The 22,940-nt window shown below is 44.4% G+C and overlaps 1 protein-coding gene across 3 annotated transcripts; it reads left to right on the forward strand.

Annotated features, from left to right (window-relative positions):
- The first annotated feature begins 241 nt into the window (after positions 1–241).
- LOC125515442 (uncharacterized) lies at positions 242–5,880 on the forward strand. Of its 3 annotated transcripts, none has more exons than XM_048680910.2 (7): positions 242–397; positions 1,079–1,285; positions 1,867–2,427; positions 3,350–3,414; positions 3,515–3,732; positions 3,813–4,051; positions 4,368–5,880. In XM_048680910.2, the coding sequence occupies exons 2-7, from the start codon at positions 1,112–1,114 to the stop codon at positions 5,688–5,690; spliced, it is 2,580 nt and encodes an 859-aa protein (XP_048536867.1). In that variant the 5' UTR covers positions 242–397; positions 1,079–1,111; the 3' UTR covers positions 5,691–5,880. The 3 variants fall into 3 exon arrangements, with proteins under 3 accessions (XP_048536867.1, XP_048536869.1, XP_048536868.1); XM_048680912.2 differs by having other exon boundaries at positions 1,882–2,427; XM_048680911.2 differs by lacking the exon at positions 242–397 and adding an exon at positions 514–996.
- The last annotated feature ends 17,060 nt before the right edge of the window (positions 5,881–22,940 follow it).

Below are 22,940 nucleotides of genomic sequence, written 5' to 3' on the forward strand. Positions count from 1 at the left end.
TGCAGCAGCAAAGCAATGCTTTATGCTTGCGTCCGGACCACGCGACGCGAGGGTGGCCGCAGCGGCGGTAGAATTTGGAACCCTCTGGCGCCAACCGTGACATTCCCCCGAGCCGAAAGCGAAAAAACAAAGACGGGCGGGCGGGTGACGTTCCCGAATCTACCCCTCCTCTCTGGCCTGCGCACGCACGCGTGGGAGGGCATTCCCGTACAATGACCTCAGCCGCTGGAAAAAGTGGTGAGGAATGAATGAATACGGCGGAACCGAATTGAATTGGAGACCAAAAAAAGGGTAAAAAAGAGGAAGGCGAGCGAGGGGAACGCTGCACGAGAACCCGCCCCTGTCCCTCTCCGACCCCGCCCTCGCCCCCGGAATTCCGCCGCCGCGCCGTATCGAGGTAATGGGCTCCTTCCTCCCTCCCTCCCTCCCTCCCTCGCCATCCTCTCCGCCGTGGCGTTCTCGGCCGGCGCGTGGCCTCCGCGCGCGCGTGCCAGCGGGAGGCGGTTGGCGCCTGCTGGTTTATTCGCCCTGTTTGTTAGTTTGGTGGCGTGGAAAAGGGATGGGGGCAAGGAGCCGTGCCGCCGCCGTTATTGGCCATTTCGCTCCGGCGGGCCCGGTTTCCAACGGGATTCGGTTCCGGGTGGAGTTTCTGGCGTGTGCGGAATTGGGGTTCGCTGATGGGTTCGGCGTTCGAGTTGTTTCTGTAGGTGTCCTGCTGGTGCTGGGGCGATTAGGGTCGGGGACAGCAGTCCCATGTGCGTTTCAGTTCGATTTTTGTCCAGTGCTGTACTATGCGGTGGGTTCTCTGTTTAGACGGGGGAATCGATTCCCTACTGTTTGATGGATGGGGGAGTGCTGCCTTAGCTTTACTTGTTACTGATGGAGACTTGGAGAGTTGGGAATAGGTGGGCATGGGGTTACTAGTTAGCATCTTCTCATTTCTGTATGGAGAGGATAGGCCGAGGCTCATGCCCTCATATGTCCTAGTGTTGATTGGTCTGCGACGAAACCCCGATTTCTCTTTCCACCAAGTCCAGGAGATTAATCACAGTCATCGTTTTCTTCTGTTATTACGCAGGCTCGCTCGAGCAGAGGTTTGGCGCGGTTCGAGATGAGCGCCAGCATCACCGTGACCTACAAGAGGAAGCGTGGTTCGTCGCGCCCCCAGGCGGCTGATGGCGCGACTCCAAAGTGTCCTCCTGTTTCTAGCAGTGGGGTTGCCACCACAGAAGCCCCGGAAGACGGCGCGGACGCGGATAATGACCAGTCGAACGGATATGTTCATGTAAGGAACCTTGAGTGTTCTCTCTCTTTCCTGTTCGTCGTCATAGAGTTATTGATTTTTGATGTTATCTCTATTGCTTCTGTCTGTCCACGTTAGTTCTGCCGGTACTGATTTTCCCGCCTTCTAAGATGGTGGATTTTCGCGCCATTTTTAGGAGGGCACGTAAGTTGCTGCGCCAACCGGTACAATATGATGCAGACATAGCTCCTCCTTTTGGTTTGGCTGGTTTCGCATTGGCCGTGGAGCTGATGTCTGTAAGATAAATACTTAGTAGTTGCTTTGCGTTGGTAGTAGCTTGTACTAGGTTCTGAACCATATGGTTTCTATAATGGAAATCAAAGGGGGTGGCCCTTCTTTTAATAAAATAAAATGATGCAGACATTTATATCTGAAAATATCAATAGCTGGATGTTCTGAGAATATTCTATTTTTTTATGATAAGCAGTATATAGAATATTACTCTGAATGTTTATTTTGCCATAAATTCAATGCTTTATGACATTTTAATTCTATATCCATATGTTCATCATCTACCTTCTTTTGCATCTTATTATACCTTTTCTCCTCTGGAAAATTGACAGCCTGCCTCTACACAGCAACAGCATGTCTGCAAGTCAATGCAAGAAAGCGCCATAGAAGAAACACCTAAGCCATGTGCACATGCACCAGAGAAAGAACAAAAGGAAATTCCATTGTGCGAACCATTGCCACGGATGGAGCAACCTGAGATTTGTTCTGTCACCACTCTCCCAATAGCAGAGGCGTGTAATGGTAAATTACAATGCACCAATGATGCAGTTAATCCCATCCCTGCCTCCAGTTCTCTATGCTATCTCAGACATGCTGATGGGACAACTAATCGAGCAGAGGATTCTAATAACTCTGCTCATGTGGCAATAAATTCTCATCAAGGCCCAGAAGATACTATCAGACCTAGTCAATGTAAGAACAGATTTAGTCCTCAGCTCACCTTCCGGAGGCGTGTTAAAAGGAAAATTGATTTGGACGAGGCAGCAGAGGGAAATTATATGAATAACGGCAAAGGGTACTCAACACTGGCATGTAGCCCAGCAAATTTGTCAGTTAATGCTACAGCCTCGCTCGAAGTAACTGATGCTGATTCTTTGGATATTGCAGATAAGGTATGCTTTCTCACTCGTCCTACCGTACTCTTGTACTGTGCTGCAAAAATGGCATTGTTTTAATTCTTTACTCATATTCATGATGCTATGGTTTTCCTTTTACATGGCTATTTGCTTAAGAACTTGGATTTGAATATGGTAAGTTAACAACAAGGCTAATATTGAAGTTCAGATTGAATGGAAAGTTAATTCAGTTGCCTTTGTACCCAACTGTAATGATCTCCTTACTTACTGCTGTTTTTTTATCTACTTTTGAAGCATGATGTTATCAAGCCATAATAATAATTTTGAAAGCATATATTCTGTATCTCGTTTATGCTGATTATATATTTTTTTCTTTGTGAAAAGGGACTTCACAATTTTTACCCAGCTGACAAACAAGAATAATGTGGCTATTAGTTTCTTTATTACATAAAAAAATGGGTGCTGAGATCTGAGTGCTATCTCAGTGGCCGGAGTTCAGGTTGTTGAACCCGCCCATCAGCGTTCGAGTCCTCACGGGGTCAGTGGAGCCGCCGTGGGGATTCAAACGCTGGTGTGCGCGTTCAACAGCCTGAACTCGTGCCACTGAGCTAGCACTCAGTTCTGACTAGTTTCTTTATTATATGACTGCATAATTTATATATGGAACAACCAATCAATATTACATGCAAGAGATTTGCATCGTAACTATGACATAGATGTGCAGATGCCAAAGAAGTCATGCATCAACAAAAGAGAATTTCATATATGCTCCACTGTATGCAAGTTGATATTGCCCTACTTATCTCGCTCTATATGGTAAAATTATCAGTGAAAGAGAACATAAACATATCAAATACTTGAATACTTCACCAGTGCCAGTAAATGGTGTACTCCGTGATGGCTAAAGGTGTCCAAAATTATAATGTAGCATTGACTCTGTCACATATTCTGTGTGCAGGTAGCTACAGAAGGAACAAGTATTGGATTAACTGTACCAGCTCAATGCTTGCTTGAACGAAAAAGGTAACAAAATTGTGTTTGTTAAGTGCTGTGATCTGATATCAGAGTGATGTTATTGCTAGACTTACATGTTCGAAGGACTAATTCAATTCTTCTTTTGTAGTTCATGCATGCTAAAATCTAAAGTGCAGCATACGGTTTCCACACAGCATTTTGAAGATGTAAACCAAGCCTTAACTTCAGAACGGGATGGCACACCAGTTTCAGAATTTACTAGCGTGCAAGTGATCAGTGAGCCAGATGTAAGAGCGGAGGACTTGAGCAAAACTCTAGGTCGTGTTAATGAAGCACCAAAAGTTGTTGAAATGAAGGAGTTACATGGTAATGGGCTTCTTCATAGTCAGCAAGGCAAAATAAATAAATTTAAATAGGTTGAAACTGACCAGTGTATCTGTGTACAGATGATCCTCCAGAATCCCAAGGTTCAACAAAACATATTCCAGTAATTATCTTGGATGGTGATAATGATGAGAGGGCCAGGGGTAAACTGCTGGAAAATTCAAAGGTTCCTGATCAAGTTATCCAGGAGGAAAACAAAAGCAGATTTAATTTTGGGAAGTTCAACCTGAATTCGGTTGAATTATCTCAAGAGAGGCTTCTCAATCTGGATGACTCGTCTGTTCAAAGGCTGCCAGATCAGGTGAGAATGACAAAATCACATAGTTGGCTCATGTTTTAGGAAGTGCTTCATTGGTAGTTTTGGCTTGCGTCAAGAATTTCTATGCCTCACCCGCTTAGAGGATTATTTTCAGTCAGTAAAACCGTTTTCCCTTCCCAAATCGTATGTAGTTCTGCCCTTTGTTTCAAACGAGTTTGTTTTTTTCTTGATATTTTATCAATCTGTGGATGGTTTTACTAAACTGTATTTAATTCTATCTGAGTTTACAGGCTTGTTGGTACATGTATTATACTGCCTCATATATATCCATGCATTAAACATTTTCTACTGCTTACAGGATCATTTTGGTACTGAACAAAAACAAGTTTCTCAACCAATTGAAAGGTTATTTTTTACAAAGGAGAAAGAAACCGTCCATGATAAAGAACAACATCAAGAGGGAACCTCAACATTGCATACATTGTACCCCAATTTTTATGACCCGGCTCTGTCATGGAAAGCTGGGAGTTCCAAGGAACCAAAGAGCATGCCTTCAGAACTGAAATTCAGAATAATGGATAGGGCTCCTGAGTCCAGTTTGGAACTCCGCTTGGATAGTTTCCAAGACAGTGGCATGTCTGCCCTGAGTCACGATAAGTTATTTCATGGAGGCAAGTCCAGTGGATCTCATGTACTGACAGAAAGGGTCGGCACATATTCCTACAGAAGACGTCAGGTTACCTGGTCGGAAGAAGAGTTAGATTTTCTGTGGATTGGAGTGAGGAGGTATGGAACGAATAACTGGAACGCAATGCTTAGGGATACACGGCTACGGTTCTCAAGCTCAAGAGTGGCTGAGGACCTTGCTAAACAATGGAACAAGGAGCAAAAGAAACTTCTAGGCGTAGATCTTCAATCAATAAGAGCATCTGCTTTAGGATCTGCACCGCCTCCCCATATAGCAGAAGATTATGCTGGAAGCAGTTCGTGCACTGGATGCTCAAAGCCTCCATTTCTTGCAGCCCAATCAGACCTTTCCTTGGGCGACGTGCACCTTCGGAATGCTCACTCTTCAGATAGAGGCCAACATTATTTGTCAAACCTTGGCAGGTTTAACCTTCATGGAATCGACAATGTGCCGAGAAATTTGTCTCTGGGAGGCTTCCCTGGAGCTTCTTCCTCACAGGGGAGAACTGGGAGCAGGCGTAGGAAGACAACCAAGCTTCAAAAGCCATACTATGACAACAGGTCGCACTGGTGCCAAGAACTACCACAGAGGATGCCGGCTCAGTTCCTTCCCATCAACCAACAGCCAATCAACAGCCTTCCTCAGTGGCTTACCAAGGGCGCCGAGACCGGTAAAAGCTGGCTCAACCCGGAGATGTGGTCGAGCGCGTTGCAGGCGCCAGGCCATTCTGTCGCAGATCCACTGAATGACAGCCTGAGGGCTGCCGCCTTTCTGTTCCCCGACGACAAGAAACCACATGCCATGCCTGACGCCTCTTTGAAGCTGGCGCTGAAGAGGAAAGCGGAGTGGCGCAGTCTAGGCAAGAAGCTTTTCTGGACCAGTGGTGACACCTTGGATCTAAACCAGAGGGCCGCTGCTATGGTGGCAGGGCCGAGCGGCGCCACCCCGAGCGACACCGGCGCGTCGTCTGAAGAGACGGTGTCAGATAGCTGAGCTATGATCTTGCGCATGTTAGTCCCCTCCGTTGTGTCTAGTTAACAAACTTGTTGTCTTCGATGCTGAAGTTGGTGGAACACTAGTTGAGTAGCAGGGAATGTTTTGCTGCATTTGCCTTTAAAAAAAGATTCTAGCATAACTGGAAATGATGGTTAATGGACGTAATACAAGCTATCTACATCCCCAAGCGTTGTGTCGTCTTTTGCTAAAGGAATGAGCTCCGGGATGGCCATTGGGTTAGGTTCGTTTAAATCTATTCGGCGATCTGGTCCTTTGAGGGCAATGACGGAGAAATTAGGCTTTGCCAGAGAGCGGATTGATATGAACATGGACGTATGTCCTCTCCTCTGTCCGGTTCAATTATATTTCTTTTAAGAGTACACCAAAGATGTATCATATTTTTATATAAGGTAGAAACATAATTACAAGGAGTCTATCATAAATGCGAACATACGGGTAAACATGAGACCCTCTCCTTATTCCAACACTGTGCCAGGAAACCTAAGGTAACCTCTCACAAAACGGTGCAAACCACCAACACCAACGCCCGCTTGCCTTCACTCGGCAACCTCGCTCAACACATGAGTAGATAGCCCCATCGGTGTTCTTTGATGATCTACCCATTGAATACCCGCGCATTGCGTTGCTTTCAAAGGGACCAAGTGACAACAATGATCAAAGTGTCGAAACCTCTCCTGCCGCCCTTCCGAAAGTTCCTCCTTTCGCTCAACCACTACTCCAAGGCTGTGTCCATTGGAATAGGACCTTGCACATTGATGCCAAGTTGGTCCCAGATATTGTACAAGGTTCAATTCTATTGAAACTGTTTTTTTTGCCATCGAGGGGGTTGAGACAAGGGGACTCTCTATCCTCCTATCTATTCTTGTTGTGCGCGGAAGGCCTGTCAAGAATGTTACTATTTGTGAAAGAGGAAGGGGCTTTATCTTGGGTGAGAGTTTGCATAGATGCTCCATGCGTCTCATCTTTTATTTGCCGACGACTCTCTTGTATTACTGAAGGAGAATATGACGAATGTAATTTATCTAAAAAACATTATGAATTCTTATTGCACTTCATCGGGCAGCGAGTAAGTATAACTAAATCTAGCATATATTTTAGCCCAAACATTGTTATCGAAGTCAGAATGGATGTTTGTACTGTTCTCGATATACTCATGCAGGCCCTGTTGGATAAATACTTGGGGCTACCTCTATTGGTTGGGGTGGATAGAAGTGAATGTTTGAACATTTGGTGGAAATGATCATTGAAAGAATTAATGGGTAGAAAGAGAAGATATTATCTGCTCGAGGTAATTAAGTGCTTCTGAAAGTGTGGCAGAAGCCATCTGGACATATGTGATGTATGCATTTAAGCTTCCGAAAAAAATGTAAAGGAATTTGATATGTCTTCGTCGTATATACTTTTCCAAACACTTTTGCTCTTATTTTGGACTCTAATTTGCATGATTTGAATGAAACTAACCCGTACCGACGCTCTTTTTAGCAGAACTACCATGGCGTTGTTTTTTGTGCAGAAATAAAAGTTCTCGGAATTGGACGAAACTTTTTGAGAACTTTTATGGAATATATAAAAAATATTGGAGCTAAGACCCACCAGAGGGCCCCTCCTGTTGCCCACAAGGCAACATGGCGCGACCACCCGCCCAGGCATGCTAGGTTGCCTTGTGGGGCCCACAGGGCTCCGCTAACCCTAATCTCAAGCCTATAAATTCCTTTTCCCTGAGAAAAAAATAAGAGAAGAAGTTTCATCACGTTTTACAATCCGAAGCCGCCGTCACCTCCTATTTTTCATCGGGAGGCCAGATCTAGATTCCGTTTGGGGCTTCAGAGAGGGGGATTCGTCGCCATCATCATCACCAATTACATGATGCTCACCATCGGGAGTAAGTAATTTCTTCGTAGGCTTGCTGGACAACGATGGGGTTGGATGAGATTTATCATGTAATCGAGTTAATTTGTTAGGGCTTGATACATTGGTTTGCCTGGTGGAAGGAAGGAAGGAAGATACATTGGTTTGCCTGGTGGAAGCTTTGTCTTCCAAAAAGGAGAGGTGGTTTGGGTTTTCGCGATTGTTAGGACTCGAGTGTATCAACTAGAGGGGTGCGGGGGGGAGGGGGTCGGGGTGAATGGGAGATTCAATTTTTCTCTCGAAATGTTGAATACTCTCAACACAACACATCAGATAATAAACTAAACATTTTTAGTTCTACGAAAGTAAACCATTTCCGAAGCAAAACTAGTTCTGAAACAAATCTAGTTCCGAAACAGAATTCGTTCTGAAACAAAACTAGTACGGAAACGAAACTATCAACATAGATAGAATTGTACACATGAAACATTTGCACACATCACAAATACAAAACATGCACACTACTGTGAAATGACTATCAGAGTAGAATGATTAGGTAGAACCATATGAAAAGCAAATGAACATAGAGACAAGCAACCTTAAGCGCCGCGAAAGAAAAATGCAATGGAAAACTGTCACAGTACTGAAAGGAATGCTTGGAAGATAAAGTATCACTGTACACAAATAGATACTATCAATGGAAAATAGCACCAGAAATAAACTACCGAAATAAATGCCGTAGGATAGAAATTAGTGGTGCTCGATGGCGACAGATGATTTGGTAGACCAGTTCACTCTTTTGCAAAAGAGCTATGTCTAGTTGGAGGGACTTGTGATTTGATACGTCTCCATCGTATCTATAATTTTTCATTGTTCCATGCTATTATAGTATCAATCTTGGATGTTTTATATGCAATTACAAGCAATTATACATCATTTTTTGGGACTAACCTATTAACTTAGTGCCCAATGCTAGCTGCTGTTTTTTGCCTGTTTTAGTTTTCCAGAATATCAGTACCAAACGAAGTCCAAATGCCACGAAACTTTTTTGAGATTTTTTTGGACAAAAGAGACCTTGGAAGCTCCGGGAGAGGGCTAGAAGATGAAGGAGGGGCCCACAAGGCACCATGGCGTGCCCGGGGGGGGGGGGGGGGTGGACACGCCCTTGTGGCTCATGGGGCCCATGTTCACCCGTTTGACCTAATTCCGCCTCTATAAATTCTCTAAAATCAGGAAACCAACAGGGAGCCACCCAAAATACTTTTTCCGCCGCTGCGAGCTTCTGTTCTCGAGAGATCCCATCTAGAGGCCTTTTTCGGCACTTTGCCAGAGGGGGAACCAACCATGGAGGGGCTCTACATCAACCTTGCCGCCCTTTCGATTATGTGTAATTAGTTTACCATAGACCTACTGGTCCATAGTTAGTAGCTAGATGGCTTCTTCTCTCTCTTTGATCTTCAATACAATGTTGTCCTCGATGTTCTTGGAGATCTATTCGATGTAATCACTTTTTGGGGTGTGTTTGTTGGGATCCGATGAACTGTGTTTATGATTAGATTATCCATGAATATTATTCGAGTCTTCTCTGAACTCTTTTATGCATGATTATTATAGCTTGGTATTTCTATCTGATCTATTGATTTGGTTTGGCCAACTAGATTGTTTTTTCTTGCAAGGGAGAGGTGCTTTGTGATGGGTTCGATCTTGCAGTGCTCAATACGAGTGATAGAAAGGGACATGAAACATATTTGTATTGTTGCCATTAAGGATAAAAAGATGGGGTTTATTCATGCATGAGTTTACTTTGTCTACATCGTGTCATCTTGCTTAAGGTGTTACTCCGTTCTTTATGAACTTAGTACTCTAGATGCATGCTAGATAGTGATCGATGTGTGGAGTAATAGTAGTAGATGCAGGCAGGAGTCACTCTACTTGTCTCGGACGTGATGACTATATACATGATCATTGCCTTGGATATCGTCATGATTATTCGCTTTTCTATCAATTGCCCAACAATAATTTGTTAACCCATCGTATGCTATTTTCAAGAGAGAAGCCTCTCGTGAAAAATATGGCCCCTGGGTCTACTTTTATCATATATTAAAATCCAAAAATACCTTGCTGCAATTTTTCTTTTCTTTATTTATTTTGTCTTTGTTTATCTATCTATCACTACAAATTTAATCTTTGCAATTAACCGCCGAGGGATTGATAACCCCTTGTTCGCGTTGGGTGCAAGTATTTGTTATTTTGTGTGCATGTACTGCTAATGAGGTGTTGCGTGATTCTCCTACTGGATTGATAACCCTGGTTCTTAACTGAGGGAAATACTTATCTCTACTGTATTGTATCATCCTCTCCTCTTCGGGAAAATTCTAACGCAGCTCACAAGTAGCAAGATGATTGAACACAGAAGATAAACTCTCTTCGTCCTATTCTCCTCAGCGTGAAGTTCCTCGAACTTCAGTTGATTTCACTTGTGGTAGATCACTACTAGGGAAAAGCCTAGCAGTAGCACTGGTTTTTGGCCTAGCAGTAGCGCGTGGTGCCGCACTACTGATAAGGCGCTACAGCTATACCTACTTAGTAGTAGTGAGTTTTTGGTAACGCGCTACTAGTAAGTACTAGCAGTGCGCCTCTGGGCCCGTGCTACTTGTCATAGAATTGTCACGGTGGATGTCCTAGCGGAAGGACTTAGTCGTGGAGCCATCACAACTAAGTTAGATTAAAGGGGTTAATCGGGACAGGGGACACAGAGAATTTATACTGGTTCGGCCCCTTGCGGTGAAGGTAAAGGCCTACTCCAGTTTGGGATTGTATTGCTTGGGTTTCGATTACCAAGGAGCGAATACACTTGACCTAGTTCTCGAGCTCTTGTCTCTTTTCCTAAGCCACCGCCAGGTCATCCCTTTATATACACAGGTTGATGCCCGGCGGTTCATGGAGTCCTGGTCGGCTCATACACAACATGTCCGGCTCGGTGACTAACTATGCTTGCCTTACAATACAAGTCATACATACATGGCGGTTCATCCTCCTGGGCCTTAAGTCACCTATGGTTCTTGAGCCGTCACCAGGCTCGTATGATCTGCCATCTTCATTGGTAAGCCGTTAGTGGTATGACCTGTCCCCTCCTGGGTGGTTCATATCCAGTAGTTATATCCCCAACATTAGGCCCCAAGTTGATTTGAACTTGTTCATGTCAATCTTCAATGTCTGACTTGTCAAAATCTTGCATCGCTTGTCTGATAAACCTTGTTGTAACATGCCATGACGTCAGCTCATAGAATTTTCTTAAACCGCCATGATGTCATTTCACATTAACTTCGCACGAGGCTCAGAACATCTTAACTGATCCTTATCTTAATAAACATCCCGAGAATCGAGGCATCCATATAGCCACATGATGATTTTGACCTCCTCGATTCTCGCGCATGCCTTGTATCCACCCCCTTATAAATAGGGTCAAGGGTCCTTTATCATTTCCCCCTCGTTTCCTCCTTCGTCTTCCTTCCTTGCACAGCCGCACTAGTACTCGAGCTCCACCGCCGTGACCTCCGATCACTGCACCAACCTAGGCCGCTGCATCGACCTGATCGGACCAGAGAACTCCGGTGCGCCACCCCTGCTGCTCATCACCTGTAAGTGCATCTCCCCCTTTCATCTCAGATCTGTATTTAGGGTTCAGGCCGTTTGTCGGTGTTCTTGCCGTTCTTGCGTTGTTTCCATCCACTTTGATAGCTTTCAATATGGATAAGTCCTAAGCTTTGCGCGGAAGTAGTTTTAACATTCATTTTCATCATCAGAGTAACATATCTCCATAGAAACCCTCATCAGAGCATCACAACCTTCCGCTGCCGCCACCTTAGGTTTACTTTTATTGCTTTTCTGAACTGCCATAGATCCAAAAATATAGCTTGAACTTGTGAAATATGTTTTTCCACCACCTTAGCAAAATTTTCTTTCGACCAATCTGAAGCACCAACACTGTCATGGCGGCTTACACTACTAGGGAAAAGGCTAGCAACAACGCAGGTTTTAGGCCTATCAGCAGCGCGGGTACCCGCGCTACCAATAAGGCGCTACAGCTAACTCTTAGTAGTAGCGCTGCCTGTACCCGCGCTACCACTATTGACTATAGCAGCAGCGCTTTTCAGGAACGCGCTACTATTACTTAGCTGTAGCGATTTCCCGGTCCAGCGCTACTGTTATATCTTTCACCATTTCCCCATTCCGGCTTCGATAAGCTGCAATTTCCAGATACTAGGTACTACTAGATATCAATTTCATAAAGCATTATAGGTACTAGGTAGTACTCCCTCGGTTCGAAATTACTCGTCGTGGTTTTAGTTCAAATTTGAACTCAAACCACGACGAGTAATTTGGAACCGAGGGAGTACTAGATAACAATTTCATATATACTCAACATGCATCCTCAACCAGTACAAGGTGACATCGACGACAATCATCATATTTAGTTCTAGATGATATCGACGGCGATCATCATATGTAGTTCTACATGATATCGACGACAATCATCATATGTAGTTCTAGATGATATAGCCACATACACATATGTAGTTCTAGATGATATCGACGACGATCATCATCCTCAAGCCTGGGCGGTGGGTGTTCCTGATAGTAATTAGGATGGCCTGTCCAGCACGAAGATTCTTGCCAACGAGGAATCTCTTCCACCCAACCGAGTTCAAGTGTGTGCGACCATCTGTGCCCATGCGGTAAGTACATGTGGTGACGGAGCCCCTTGCGGTAAGGCGTAGTCCAACTGAGCCTTCTTCATCAGGCTCGATACCACAACTCACAGATAGGTTCTTTGGCAATCTCTGAATAAGAAAAACATATCAATTAATAAATAGCCTAAGCATGTGATTAGACTCTACACTAAAGTATATCATCGACTAGATTTGTAAGTATAACAATACAACATGTATATATCATCAAATTACTACATGCAGTACGTATAACATACCATTTCATGCCGATCGACCATGGTACTTGTCAGGCGGGTCATGAATGGCACCCCGACAAAGTCATCACGTGGCGGAATTATGTCCCATAGGTTGCACACCTCCTCCTCGCTCAGCCTCATTCTTTGAGCTATGATGGCTTCATGAAGTGGGTTCTCATCACCTTCATTGAGTGGGTCCTCATTATCTTCATCATCTTCGTCATCTTCATCATCTTCCACCAGGTTGATATAAATGACAACCAGCTTGGGTCTTTCTGCTCTGAAGGAGAATCTGATCAACTCACCACCAGTAAGACGCATGCGAGAGAGGAAACGGGCCCATCCATCTCCTCCAATCTGCGACATATTGCGTCCTTTCTCGACCTCCATAGTGTACGCCCCCCAGGAGCCTCAAATGTCACAGTGTCTCCTGTCAGCTTGTTGAATTTCAACCTCACATTGCATGGGACGATCTGTGTAAGAAAAGCAAAATGACACAATGCAGTAATGCCAACACTAAAAATAAAATAGTTGTTACATTTCATCTAATTTCTTACCGCCGCATGACGAAAACTCGGATGGAAGTAGATGCCGAACAGCTTGCCAGTTGCAAGGCTGCTGGCGCACCTTGACTTGCACAGTCGACATAGTGGTGCTACTGGTGGCGCCATTTTACTAAATCAACTAAATCAAAATGTTCTAAATCAACTAGCCTACTAAATAAACTAAATCAAAATGTTCTAAATCAACTAAATCAACTAGCCTACTAAATCAATTGAATCATATCAACTAAATCGACTAAATCAACTAGCATACTAAATCAACTAGCATACTAAATCCACTAGCATACTAAATCAACTAAATCAAAATGTTACATATGAAAGCCTACTAAATCAAAATGTATCAGGGAGGAGGGACAAGGAGGGGCGACTCGAGGAGGGAGAAGATAGTAGGATGGAGGAGGAAGGCGGAGCGAGGAGGGGCTGGCCGGCGGCGAGTGGAGGGAGGACGGATCGAGGAGGAAGGCAGAGCGAGGAGGGGGCAGCCAGTGGTGAGTGGAGGGAGGACGGAGGAGGATGAGGCGACATCGGCGCAGATCGGGGGAGGGGCGACGAGGGAGGACCGGCGGCGCGGGGGGTGAGGAGGAGACCGTGAGTGTGTGTGAGTGTGATCTGTGGATGAGGCTAGCTGGTGAGATCTGTAGTTAATTTAGCAGTAGCGATTATTGCCTGAATGCGCTGCTGCTACGTTACGTAGCAGTAGCGCTGTCTATTTTAACGCGCTGCTGCTATAACTGGCCTCGCGGCGGCGTCGTGGGAATTTTAGCAGTAGCGCCGCTTGGAGTGCGCGCGCTACTGATAAACTTGTTTCAGCAGCGAGTTTCCACAGCCCGCGCTACTGCTACTTACCACCAACGCCTGATTTTATAGCGCGCTGCTGGTAAGATTCTGTGTATAGGCTTTTCCCTAGTAGTGTTATGACATAAACCGTAACCTATTATATATCATTAGGCCCCGTTTAAGCCGCCATCATTTACCTTAGTCAATAACTTATGTAATATCCTTCTAGTTTTAACAATTGCATACTTTGAACTATATCTCCATAACCATTAGCCTTGTACAACGAATTGAACAATAATTTGTAAGTCACCATATATCTGCCGGTTTAATAACATCTTGAACCACCTTGTGTAGGCTGTGCATCCAACCATGACTAAGACCATCACATCATGTGATTGGGTCCCATCCATTGTTACTGAGGCAATGCTCCAGGAGTACGTCAAAATTGGCTTCTTACCAGCAAAAAACATCATTCAGTGGCGTATTCCAAAACCAAACGAAGTCAGACCTCAACCACAGGATGGTGAAGTGATTGTCTTTACTGATCACATGAACCGGGGATTCTCACCGCCCGGGTCAAAATTCTTTCATGACGTTTTGTACTTTTTTCAACTTCATCCTCAAGACTTTGGACCCAATTCCATGTCAAATATCTGCAATTTTCAAGTCTTCTGTGAAGTATATCTTCAAGAGGAACCAAGTGTTGAACTCTTTAGGGAGTATTTTTACTTGAACCGCCAAAATGAATTTACTGATGGGCTTAGTCAGGAGCTCGGAGGGATCTCAATTCAACGACGCAGAGACGCCATTTTTTCCTTATGCCAAACTTCCAAGCCATCCCAAGGATTGGAATAAAACCTGGTTCTACTGCAAGGACACGTCTCCTGCTGATGAAAACCCCATGCCCAGCTTTCGTGACCAACGGCTCAACCCAAAACATCCTCTCCCTGACCGTCTTAGCACTGCTGAATGGGCCAAACTTGCGCCTATCTTCTCAAAGGTTAGAGCGCTATTGGGCAATGGATTGACCGGGGTTGATTTAGTTCGATGCTGGGTAGCGTGGCAGATCATACCCTTAAGTCACCGGTCCGGCTTAATATGTACATATACTGGTGACACCAAAGATCCACTGCGCTACAGTTCCACATGTTTGTCTGACAAAGCCATCAATGAAATAACCAATACTCTTCTCAATGAAATCTTGGAGAGCTGCAGCCAAGTGGGGTTAAATCCCTACTGTACACTTAAACCGCCACCAGATGTAAGTCTGTCCGGTTTATATACTTTTCTTCATTGTTTATAGAACCTGGAAATCCCCAATCTTTATTGTAATTTGTTTGCAGGCTAAATCGGCCTTTTGGGATAAAAAATATGATGAAAAATCCACCGCTTCTAAAGATGAGCAATATATGATGAAAAAGCCACCAAGAGGACCAAAGCTGTGAAGAGGAACAAGAAGAAATCCACCGCTTCTAATCTGCTCAATTTAGATGAAGATGATGATGAGTCGGAGGTAGACCTTGATTCCCTTGGCTTTTTTATCCATCTTATTGACACTGATTGCTATCAGGATGATGCGGAAACCAGCCAGGCGGGTGACGATGAGGTAACTATTATTTCCTCTGACTCAGAGCCTTTGTCAAGCCAGGAAATTTGACGAGTGATCCGGAATGTAAGGTTTTCTAACCCTTTAGCTCACTTGGATCCCAACTTTATTTTGAAGCAACAACAACATGAGAACCGGCGCAGAACCCGGACCAGTGGAGGCGAAGAACTTTCCTCCTGTTTGCCCAACACACCAGCCCCACGTAAACGCCAGAATGAGGTACTTCCAAAACTCTAACTCTTATTTATTCTCAGGTAAATTTTATTCATCAAATACTTAGTTATCCCGATTCAAATTACCAGGGAACTTCTCATTCTTCGTCTGGCGACTCATCTCAGACTTTGCTTCCGGCTTTCAAGACTGCTCCTGGGTACCAACTTTATCTGATCTTTCAACATCTTTAAACTCATGCTGACTTTTTTAATCCTCTTGTAGTGGGAAAGCAAAGCCTAGAAAAAAGGTTCTGCACTAGTGCAAGTAATATTTCATTCCAGGCGTACAAGCCGGATCAATAGGGTATTCATAACTATGCTCAATGAGCAGGAAGCCCCCAAGTATTTTGTAATCATGGTGTACAAGCCGGATCAAGAGGGTAGTCATAGCTATGCTCAATAAGCAGGAAGCCCCCAAGTGATTGTATGAAGTGACAATAAAGACTCATTATTCTCAGAAATGAAAAGATAGAGGCCCTGACGTAGCAGGGATGCCGACTTTATTATATTCATCATAATATATACATTGTCAAAATATGTACATCATAAGAGCCAGTGGCTCAGGTGTAATAAGGCTGAAGATGAGCAATATTCCACGGCCGGTGGGTCTCCTTCTCCGACATGTGTGAGTCCTTGTGGTCTCAAACATCGATAAGGTAGTATGACCCATTGTTCAGATTTTTGCTAACCACAAAGGGTCCTTCCCAAGGTGGGGATAGTTTGTACATATCAGTTTGACCGCGCATAAGCCGGAGCACCAAATCGCCTTCTTGAAAGGTCTTGGTTTTAACCTAGGGCTGTGATAACGGCGCAGATCCTGCTGGTAAATCGCCAAACGAGCCGCCGCAAGGTCACACTCCTCATCCAACAGGTCAATAGCATCCTGACGTGCTTTTTCATTATCAGCTTCAATGTAAGCCGCCACACGGGGCGAGTCGTGATGGATGTCACTAGGGAGAACCACCTCTGCTCCGTAAACCATGAAGAAAGGCGTGTTACCCTTAGATCTGTTGGGGGTGGTATTGATGCTCCATAACACTGAGGGTAACTCCTCCACCCAACAACCTGGCGTCCTCTGCAAAGGGACCATAAGCCCGGGCGTGATGCCTCTCAAGATTTCTTGATTGGCCCTTTCAGCTTGACCATTGGACTGGGGGTGAGCCACTGATGACACATCAAGTCGAATATGTTCTCGTTGACAAAATTCTTTCATAGCACCCTTGGACAGATTGGTGCCATTATCTGTTATACTGTGTGGAAAACCGAAATATAAGATTGCCTTTTTGATGAATTGAACCACTGTGGCCGCGTCACACTTACTAACCGGCTCTGCTTCAACCCACTTTGTGAATTTGTAAACCGCCACCAAAAGGTGGGTCTCTTTATCCTTGGACCTTTTGAAAGGTCCAACCATGTCAATCCCCCAGACTGCAAATGACCAAGCAATTGGAATCATCCTCAACTCTTGAGCCGGCACATGAACTCATCTTGAGAATTTCTGACAACCATCACATTTACTGACCAAATCCTCTTCATCTGCATGAGCCGCCAGCCAATAAAATCCATGACGAAAAGCCTTGGCTACGAGAGACTTAGAGCCGACATGATGACCACAATCTCCTTCATGAATCTCTCGTAGGATCTCACAACCTTCTTCAGGAGAGACACAACGTTGAAACGCCCCTGTAACACTGCGATGATGCAACTCTCCATTGGCAATAGTCATTGACTTAAACCACCGGGTTATCTGCCTGGCCAAGGTTTCATCTACAGGTAACTCACCCCGGGTCATATATGCCAAATATGGAACTGTCCAATCAGGAATAGCATGAAGAGCCGCCACCAGCTGTGCGTCCGGGTCAGGAATAGCAAGATCTTCCTCTGTAGGCAGTTTGACTAAAGGATTATGCAGAATATCAAGGAAAATATTGGGTGGCACCGGCTTACGCTGGGACCCCAATCGGCTCGAAGCATCAGCTACCTCATTTTTCCTTCGATCAACATGCTCCACTTGATAGCCCTTGAAGTGACCAGCAGTAGCATCAACCTCTCGGCGATAAGCCGCCATGAGTGGGTCCTTAGAATCCCAAGTGCTTGAAACTTGCTGAGCTACCAAATCCAAGCCACCAAAACACCTCACCCGGCTTAAGTTCATCTCTTTAGCCATCCGAAGACCATGGAGCAAGGCCTCATACTTATCTGCATTGTTAGTACAAGGGAACATCAACCTTAAAACATAAAAAAATTTATCACGTCGTGGGGAAGTCAGAATAACTCCAGTCCCCGAGCCTTCCAACTGCCTGGATCCATCAAAGTGAATAGTCCAATATGTGCTATCTGGCTTCTCCTCAGGCATTTGTAGCTCTGCCCAATCATTTATGAAGTCCACAAGTGCTTGCGATTTGATAGCTGTGCGAGGCATATACTTCAGACCATGGGGTCCAAGCTCAATGGCCCACTTGGCTACCTGACCTGTGGCTTCTCTGTTTTGAATGATATCCCCTAAGGGAGAAGAACTAACCACAATGATGGGATGAACCAGAAAATATTGCTTGAGCTTCCGACTAGCCATGAACACCCCATATACAAGCTTCTGCCAATGCAGATACCTCTTCTTGGACTCAATGAGCACCTCACTGATGTAGTAAACCGGCCGCTGAACCAGATATTCCTTGCCTGGTTCCTTCATCTCCACCACAATTTCTACGCTAACAGCTCGGCTATTGGCAACCAGTACAACAACAAGGGCTCTTTATCAATGGGAGTAGCAAGAACCAGTGGCTCAGCTAACTGTTTCTTCAAGGCTTCAAACGTCTGATCAGCAGCATCACTCCAGACAAAGTGATCTTTCTTCTTCATCATTTGGTATAAAGGGATAGCTTTTTCACCCAGCCGGCTTATGAACCAACTTAAGGCCGCAATACGACCCGCCAGACGCTGAACATCATTAATACACGCCGGTTTAGCCAGGGAAGTGATAGCTTTTATTTTCTCCGGGTTAGGTTCAATGCCCCGTTCAGAAACCAGAAAGCCTAAGAGCTTGCCTACTGGTACACCAAAGACACACTTGGCCAGGTTAAGCATCATCTTGTAGACCCGGAGATTGTCAAATCTCTCTTTCAAATCATTTATCAAAGTTTGCTTCTTCCTGGATTTCACCACAATATCATCCACATAAGCATGAACATTGCGCCCAATCTGATCATGAAGGCAATTTTGCACACACCACTGGTAAGTCGCCTGGGTACTCTTGAGCCCAAAAGGCATAGACACATAACAGAAGGCTCCAAAGGGAGTGATGAAGGTTGTATTCTCCTGGTCCTTAACTGCCATCATCTGATGATAACTAGAATAAGCATCCAAAAAGCTCAAACACTCACAACCCGCCGTAGCATCAATGATCTGATCAATACGAGGGGGAGCAAAGGGATCAGCCGGACAAGCCTTGTTTAAGTCCGTGTAATCCACACACATACGCCAAATACCGTTTTTCTTAAGTACTAGCACCGGGTTAGCCAACCACTCAGGATGAAAAACTTCAACAATAAACCCAGCCACCAAGAGTTGGGCCACTTCTTCACCAATGGCCTTGCGCCTATCTTCATTGAAACGGCGAAGGAATTGCTTGACCGGTTTAAACTTTGGATCAATATCGAGAGTGTGCTCAGCAAGTTCCCTCGGTACACCTGGCATGTCTGAAGGTTTCCATGCAAAAATGTCCCGGTTCTCACGGATGAACTCGATGAGCGCGCTTTCCTATTTCGGATCCAAATTAGCACTGATGCTGAACTGCTTGGATGAATCGCCAGGAACGAAATCAACTAGCTTAGTGTCATCCGCCGACTTAAATTTCAATAGGGGGCCATGCTCTGTGGTTGGCTTCTTCAAAGATGTCATATCCGCTGGGTCAACATTATCCTTGTAAAATTTCAATTCTTTTGTTGCATAGACAGACTCAACATAAGCAACATCGCCTTCTTCACACTCCAAGGCTATATTCCGGTTTCCATGCACTGTGATGGTGCCCTTGTGACCCGGAATCTTAAGCTAAAAATAAACATAACAAGGCCTTTCCATGAACTTAGCATAAGCCGACCGTCCAAACAGAGCATGATAAGGGATCTTGATTTTAACCACCTCAAAAGTCAATGTCTTAGATATGGTATCATGATCATCTCCAAAGGCAACTCCCAAAGATATTTTGCCCACTAAGTACTGATGTCTACTACACAACCTTCTTCTTGTAGACGTTGTTGGGCCTCCAAGTGTAGAGGTTTGTAGGACAGTAGCAAATTTCCCTCAAGTGGATGACCTAAGGTTTATCAATCCATGGGAGGCGTAGGATGAAGATGGTGTCTCTCAAATAACCCTACAACCAAATAACAAAGAGTCTCTTGTGTACCCAACACACCCAATACAATGGTAAATTGTATATGTGCACTAGTTCAGCGAAGAGATGGTGATACAAGTGCAATATGGATGGTAGATATAGGTTTTTGTAATCTGAAAATATAAAAACAGCAAGGTAACTAATGATAAAAGTGAGCACAAACGGTATTGCAATGCTTTGAAACAAGGCCTAGGGTTCATACTTTCACTAGTGCAAGTTCTCTCAACAATAATAACATAATTGGATCACATAACAATCCCTCAACATACAAAAAAGAGTCACTCCAAAGTCACTAATAGCGGAGAAAAAATGAAGAGATTATTGTAGGGTACGAAACCACCTCAAAGTTATTCTTTTCGATCAATCCATTGGGCTATTCCTATAAGTGTCACAAATAGCCCTAGAGTTTGTAGTAAAATAACACCTTAAGACACAAATCAACCAAAACCCTAATGTCACCTAGATACTCCAATGCCACCTCAAGTATCCGTGGATTTGATTATACGATATGCATCACACAATCTCAGATTCATCTATTCAACCAACACAAAGAACTTCAAAGAGTGCCCCAAATTTTCTACCGGAGAGTCAAGACGAAAACATGTGCCAACCCCTATGCATAAGTTCACAAGGTCACAGAACTCGCAAGTTGATCACCAAAACATACATCAAGTGGATCACGTGAATATCCCATTGTCACCACAGATAAGCACATGCAAGACATACATCAAGTGTTCTCAAATCCTTAAAGACGCAATCCGATAAGATAACTTCAAAGGGAAAACTCAATCCATTACAACAGATAGAGGGGGAGAAACATCATAAGATCCAACTATAATAGCAAAGCTCGCGATACATCAAGATCGTGCCATATCAAGAACACGAGAGAGAGAGAGATCAAACACATAGCTATTGGTACATACCCTCAGCTCCGAGGGTGAACTACTCACTCCTTGTCATGGAGAGCACCAGGATGACGAAGATGGCCACCGGTGATGATTCCCCCCTCCGGCAGGGTGCCGGAACAGGGTCCCGATTGGTTTTTGGTGGCTACAGAGGCTTGCGGTGGTGGAACTCCCGATCTATGTTTCTTTTCGGGGGTCTCTGTATTTATAGGAATTTTTGGCGTCGGTCTCACGCCAGGGGGGTCTCCGAGTCATCCACGAGGCAGGGGGGTGCGCCCAGGGGGTAGGGCGCGCCCTCCACCCTCGTGGATGGCTCGGGACTCTTCTGGCCCAACTATTTTACTCCGGGGGCTTCCTTTGGTCCATAAAAAATCATCAAAAATTGGCACATCAATTGGACTCCGTTTGGTATTCCTTTTCTGTAAAACTCAAAAACAAGGAAAAATAGAAACTGTCACTGGGCTCTAGGTTAATAGGTTAGTCCCAAAAATCATATAAAATAGCATATAAAACATCCAAGATGAATAATATAATAGCATGGAACGACAAAACATTATAGATACATTGGAGACGTATCAAGTACGCCGACTTATTGGGCAGCACGCCGTGAAAGACAGTGTTTGACGGCTTAAGATCTTTGTCAGTCAAGCTCATGTGACGAAAAGTTTCATAATACAGAATATTGATGCTGCTGCCCCCATCCATGAGTACCTTAGTAAATCTGTACCTGTTGGGGAATGTAGTATTTCGAAATTTTTGCCTACGATCACGCAAGATCTATCTAGGAGAAGCATAGCAACGAGCGGGGAGAGTGTGTCCACGTACCCTCGTAGACCGAAAGCTGAAGCGTTTAGTAACGTGGTTGATGTAGTCGAACGTCTTCGCGATCCAACCGATCCAAGTAGCGAACATACGACACCTCCGCGTTCAGTGCTACCTCTTGAGCACTGCGTTCGTTTTCCCCAAAGAGGAAGGGATGATGCAACAAAGTAGCATAAGTATTTCCCTCAGTTTTTGAGAACCAAGGTATCAATCCAGTAGGAGGCTACGCGTGAGTCCCTCGTACCTGCACAAAACAAATAAATCCTCGCAACCAACGCGAATAGGGGTTGTCAATCCCTACACGGCCACTTACGAGAGTGAGATCTGATAGATATGATAAGATAAATTTTTGGTATTTTTGTGATGAAGATGCAAAGTAAAATAAAGGCAAAGTAAAAAGCAATGGAAATAACTAAGTAGTAGGAGATTAATATGATGAAGATAGACCCGGGGGCCATAGGTTTCACTAGTGGCTTCTCTCGAGAGCATAAGTATTCTACGGTGGGTGAACAAATTACTATTGAGCAATTGACAGAATTGAGCATAGTTATGAGAATATCTAGGTATGATCATGTATATAGGCATCACGTCCGAGACAAGTAGACCGACTCCTGCCTGCATCTACTACTATTACTCCACTCATCGACCGCTATCTAGCATGCATCTAGAGTATTAAGTTAAAAACAGAGCAACGCCTTAAGCAAGATGACATGATGTAGAGGGATAGACTCATGCAACATGATGAAAACCCCATCTTGTTATCCTCAATGGCAACAATACAATATGTGCCTTGCTACCCCTACTGTCACTAGAAAAGGACACCGCAAGATTGAACCCAAAGCTAAGCACTTCTCCCATTGCAAGAAAGATCAATCTAGTAGGCCAAACCAAACTGATAATTCGAAGAGACTTGCAAAGATAACCAATCATACATAAAAGAATTCAGAGGAGATTCAAATATTGTTCATAGATAAACTTGATCATAAATCCACAATTCATTGGTCTCAACAAACACACCGCAAAAAGAAGATTACATCAAATAGTTCTCCACAAGAGAGGGGGAGAACATTGTATTGAGATCCAAAAAGAGAGAAGAAGCCATCTAGCTAATAACTATGGACCCGCAGGTCTGAG

The sequence above is a fragment of the Triticum urartu genome, chromosome 6A (assembly GCF_056163025.1).
Source record: "Triticum urartu cultivar PI428250 chromosome 6A, HENAU_Tu73, whole genome shotgun sequence".
Taxonomy (NCBI): domain Eukaryota; kingdom Viridiplantae; phylum Streptophyta; class Magnoliopsida; order Poales; family Poaceae; genus Triticum; species Triticum urartu.